A 5,000-nucleotide genomic window follows, 5' to 3' on the forward strand; every position below is an offset into this window, starting at 1 on the left:
CGGAGAAACCGGGGGACGACGGCTTCCCCGCCGCGCTGGCCGTCTCCTTCGCTCTGGGCCTGGTCACGCTCACCCTGCTGGTGTGCGCCGCCATCTTCGTCCTGCGGCAGCTCCGCCGCGGCAGGCGGCTGTCGGCCGCCGCCGCCTCGGTGAAGAACGACCTGGAAACGGTGAACAACCGCAACGCGGTGATCGGCGGGGGCGGAGCCAACAACGGGAGCTTACCGGGAGCCACGCTGGGCAGCCTGAGGGAGAAGGAGGCCTTCCTCATTCCCGGAGGACAGTTTAAAGTGTCCAATAAGGACGCGGCGCTGGCGGAGAAGGGCGGGGACAAGATGGCCATGTATAAAAACAAAATGGCCGACTACAACCTGGCGAAAGAGGAGGACCGCCTGGCAAAGAACAAGTTTGACCTGTAAGGAGCTGATAATCATTTCTCTGCTCTCTGTCTGCTTCGTTCTCTTTCTCTTTCTTTGTTTGTTCCTCTGAAGTCTTGTTCTGATCCGCCAGTCTGTTGGCTCCGCCCCCTGCCTGCCCTTTCCCTGCAGACCAGTTTCTGTTCCTGCATCGCTGTGGGAGACAAGTTAGATCTTGTCTCTACTGCCTATCTGTCATCTGTTACCTGCATGCACACACACACACACACACACACACACACACACAGAGGTTATTTCTTTCAAAAACCCTGCTGTTGCTGCTCAGACCAACCCTAACAACACCTCATCTCTCTCTCTCTCTCTCTCTCTCTCTCTCTCTCTCTCTCTCCCTCCCCACAACAGTAAGAAGTGTGACTCGTCCATCATGGTGCCTCCTCTCAGTTTCCCAAAGGACAGTCTGTACCACCCAGTGTTCATCATCCCAGAGCAGATGGAGCAGTGTGTGTTCGCTACTGAGGTGAGGACCCCCCCCCCCCCATCCCCCCCGCCCACACACACACACATACCCCAAAAACTCAACCCGTCCTGCACATCTGTGTGTGTGTGTGTTTCCCATTTACCAGCTGTGACAGCAGAATGTGTTGCTCAGGTTGTTGCTCTCCTCTTTACGACGGGCTCACCTTGTTTTTAGCGTGACATTCATGGTCTACATCTTACAGTGGGATTATCCACAATCCGTAGTGTTAAGATGATGATTGTACATTAGATTGTCCCGTCCTCTCAGGTGTAGGGGCTCGTCCGGACTGTAGGGAGCTTCACTGTTTGCCTGGGATCACACTGTTCATTTTAACATGAGTAATGTTGACACCGGGGCTCACCGACCAGTTTGAGATAAAGATCGTTTTTTTTTTACCATTATAAAAGCTTTAAGTTAGTTTGGAGAAATCTTGCATTGTTGGAAACATGATACGATTCTTTTGGTCCAAGAAACAGCAACTCTGACTGTCGCTCATGAAAGTGATGAATGAAAAGAAAATGTCAAATCCGTCACAACAGCAGTTGACTTGAATTATTGAAAGGTCGACCAGTCGGGTGCAGTCGTCGGGTCGGTGACAGCCGGTGGAAATCATTTTCGCCTTCGCTTTGGTCGGTGTTAAATTTCAAATGAAAATTGGGAAGCCATTTTTTCTCTCATTCATCACTGCCATAGCTTGAAAGTACAGCTGAAAATATAAATGAAAGTTAGTTAAAGGGTTTTTCGACATTTGTGTCCCATGTCATTTATGGCATGACAGACATTTTGTGCCGATTGGTGATGCCGTAGGCTTTCAGTGTGTGTGAAAATGCACTTAATCTGAAAATCAAAGTAAATGACCATATTTGATGAAAATGCTGTGCTGTCAGTTCTGTCTTAAACGCTGTCCCGCTAAGCTCTACCCCTCTGAGGAGAAGCTCTGCCGTCCAGCACAGCGGAACAGCTTTTAAGAAAAAACTGACATTGCTGAAATTTGGCAATATCTCTGGTGTTAAAAGCACATGGAAAAGCAGTGATAGAGATTCATCGGCACAAAACGGCTACATAACAGCAAAGCCAGACTCTGAATCACTATGAAATTTTAAAAAGTAGGAATGACTTTATCTAGTCACTAAAACTTTACACATTTCTCCCCCAAAATCAGCTAATGTTTGTTTGCTATGATCAAATAATTGAATAGATAGATTAACATCTCCGTCAACATTCAGCTAGCACAAAAACAAACAAACTGATATGTGTAAACAAACAAACAAAAATTGCTGTAATGGGTGTAATGGATCCAACCTTACTGAGGAATCTGAACTGATTTTGTATGCTGCTCTTCATCTCAAGGTCATTTTTTGGGGTTCATTTAGGGTCACATTTCTGATGTGATTTTTGGGGTTTTCAAATCTATCTGTTCTTTTTTATCCAAGTTCCTGTTTCCATGAACCTCCTGCCTGTTTTATGTATCATCCCGACTGCATTCTTTAATTTGACCAAGAACACGTAATCACGTACGCTGACGACTAACTGCTGCATCTCTCTGTCTGTTCCTCAGGTATAACCTCCAGTCTGAGAGCAGCGGAGGAGGAGGAGGAGGAGGAGGAGGAGGAGGAGGAGGAGGAGGAGACGCCTCGCTCTCCGCAAGGCCTCCTGCTGAAGGCCTGACCCGTTTACAGCCTGTCGTCCCAGAGGATCTATTCTACCCACAAATATTATTTAATATTTATTACTGCTGCTCAGTGGAGAGAAACAAGACAAGGACTTGGTTGTTGTTTTTATTCTTTTTTTGCTTTCAATATTGACAATGTTCTGATGGCAATGACTCTGAAAAGGAAAGGAGGGATGGAAAGAGGAGAGAAAAGAGGAAAGACCGAATGTCCGGCATCATTTGCACTATTTATCTATATTTTTCTTAAATCTTAATATAATTTTGCTATCTTTATATCTGACTTTTCTTTGGATCAAACATGAAAGAGAGGAACTAAGAGGAGGATTTTTCCAACCAATCAGAAAGACTGGTGCCTTAGCGACACTCCCTAATCGTCATAGCAACCGCGTCCTTTACAATCCCATAATAAGCTGTCAATCAACCCACCAGAGGACCTGCTCACACGACAGGGAGACGAGGAAGCACCGGTGTTATGACCATTTTTTTTAATTTTTGGTTCATAATTTTCCTGGAAAACATCCTGAACTATTCCTCAAATTAAAAAAAAAAAAAAAAAAGATTTTACTGTTTTTTCTTTTTCTGGCGGAAAACTACATGGACGTACAGTATGTCAGTGGATAACTGACAGGTGGATGACTTGATATCATACACGCTGTTTTGTTGTGGTTTCTGTGGAAGTGAATCACGTCCGCCTTACAATCCGACCCCGCAGACTCTGAAGTGCCTCATCTGAAACCTGCCTGGACTCTAAGCCAGTGAGCGATGTGTTCACACTCAGCGAGAGGGAAGTTTGTTTCCCCCGGTAATTTCCTGTTGAAGTTTGTTCTTCACGGCGGAGGCGGTCCAGAGGTTAAATGTCTCTTACTCTGTAATTTTCCCCCAACATTCATCCTTAACAAGGGGGACGATGTTTCATGAATCGTGTTAACAGGAGGTTTATCTACCTTAGATGACATCGGTGACATCACCGCCCCTCATCCATCCACATCCCCCATGCATCTGTAGTGGAAACGGTCCGTCTCTGGTAGTGATGTGTGTGTAACATCTGTGTCGTCCTAATCCCAGTCTAAACAAGGCTCAGATGAATCGGGGGCGGTTATGAGTCACCTGGCGGCGGTCAGTCGTTTCCCCCGTTCGCCTCATAAAAAGACGATCTGCTCACAAAACACCTCTGGAATTTTGATTTCCAGTTGTAAAAAAAAAAAGCATTTTGTTGTCGGTTGGTGGATGGGGGCTTTTCAGGAACCCAGCGCTGTTGGAGCAATCTGATGAAAGCGGTGAAAACAAACAAAAAAAATCAGTTTTTCCATGTGTCTTCCTGTGTGCCTGCACCTCTTCTTCTTCCACTGCTGTAGACTTTGAGGAATATATTTTTTCTACAAATCAAAAACAAAAAAAATCACACCGCAAAGTCTTAACAGAACCAGATAGATGTTTTTTCTCTGTCGCTGCCTTTATGAACAGCTGCCAGCAGAGCAAACAAACACACACAAAAACAGTCTCTCACGTTGAACTGGAACATTCCCGAGACTCGACCGGAAGCTTCCAGCTGAGCAGAAACTTCTCTGCTCTGCTGTTTGAGTCTGAGTATCAAAGCACCGCTCCGACTGCTGATTCATTCAAAAAAGAAAGAAAAAAAAAACTTTTTTCCAACAGTGAAGGACTCCAAAGAGAAGATTTTATATTTTTGGCTCCTTTTTTTTTTTTTTTACTAATCCATTTGATACCAAAAATATTTGTTGTCCTTCTGTAGTTCTGTGTTTGTTCTATCTTCGTCTGTTAATTTAAGAAAACAATGCAATGTGTACATAGCCTCGAGGAGATAGTCTTCCTATTTAATTTCCCCTTGTGAATAATTTTGTATTTATAAGAGAATTGTATATATGTCTATGTTAATGTGCCTAATGTCTCAAAATCAAAAAATATATTTTTTCATAAATAAATTAGAAAATCACATCGATCTCACTGTGTTGTTTTGTATTCCTTGGTGGGGGGTTGGGGAGGCTTTGTGTGTGTGTGTGTGTGTGTGTGAGTGTGTTGTGTGTATGTACGTGTGTGCGTGTGTGTGCATATGCTCATGTAAGCCTGCACTTGCACATGTGTGTGTGTGCTTGCCTGCCTGTGTGTGTCATGTGTATACGTACATGTGTGCATATGTAAGCCTGAATTTGCGCGTGTGTGTGTGTGTGTGTGTGTGTGTGTGTGTGTAAGCATATGGGGGGTGTATCCATGCCTATGGCGTGCGTGTCTGCCTTTGTGTGTGTGTGTGTGTGTGTGTGTGTGTGCCTCTCTCTTTGTGGCGGACATTTGTGATGTTTATGCTAAGTAGATGTATATGAGGTTCCAGAGTGTGTGTGTGTGTGTGTGTGTGTGTGTGTGTGTGTGTGTGTGGGGCCCCTCACAGCGCCCTGCTGGGCCTCACTGATACAAAGAT

At 44.9% G+C, this 5,000-nt stretch overlaps 1 protein-coding gene across 1 annotated transcript in view; it reads left to right on the plus strand.

Moving 5' to 3' along the window:
* dlc (deltaC) overlaps positions 1-4,531 on the plus strand; it is a 19,117-nt gene extending 14,586 nt beyond the window's left edge. The window contains exons 8-10 of the mRNA XM_071926305.2: positions 1-415; positions 780-894; positions 2,453-4,531. The exon at positions 1-415 is cut by the window's left edge and continues 345 nt beyond it. Coding sequence (XP_071782406.1) covers positions 1-415; positions 780-894; positions 2,453-2,458 — 536 coding nt within the window. The 3' untranslated portion in view covers positions 2,459-4,531. The remainder of the gene's footprint in view (positions 416-779; positions 895-2,452) is intronic.
* The last annotated feature ends 469 nt before the right edge of the window (positions 4,532-5,000 follow it).

This window comes from Centroberyx gerrardi, chromosome 6, assembly GCF_048128805.1.
Source record: "Centroberyx gerrardi isolate f3 chromosome 6, fCenGer3.hap1.cur.20231027, whole genome shotgun sequence".
Lineage (NCBI taxonomy): Eukaryota > Metazoa > Chordata > Actinopteri > Beryciformes > Berycidae > Centroberyx > Centroberyx gerrardi.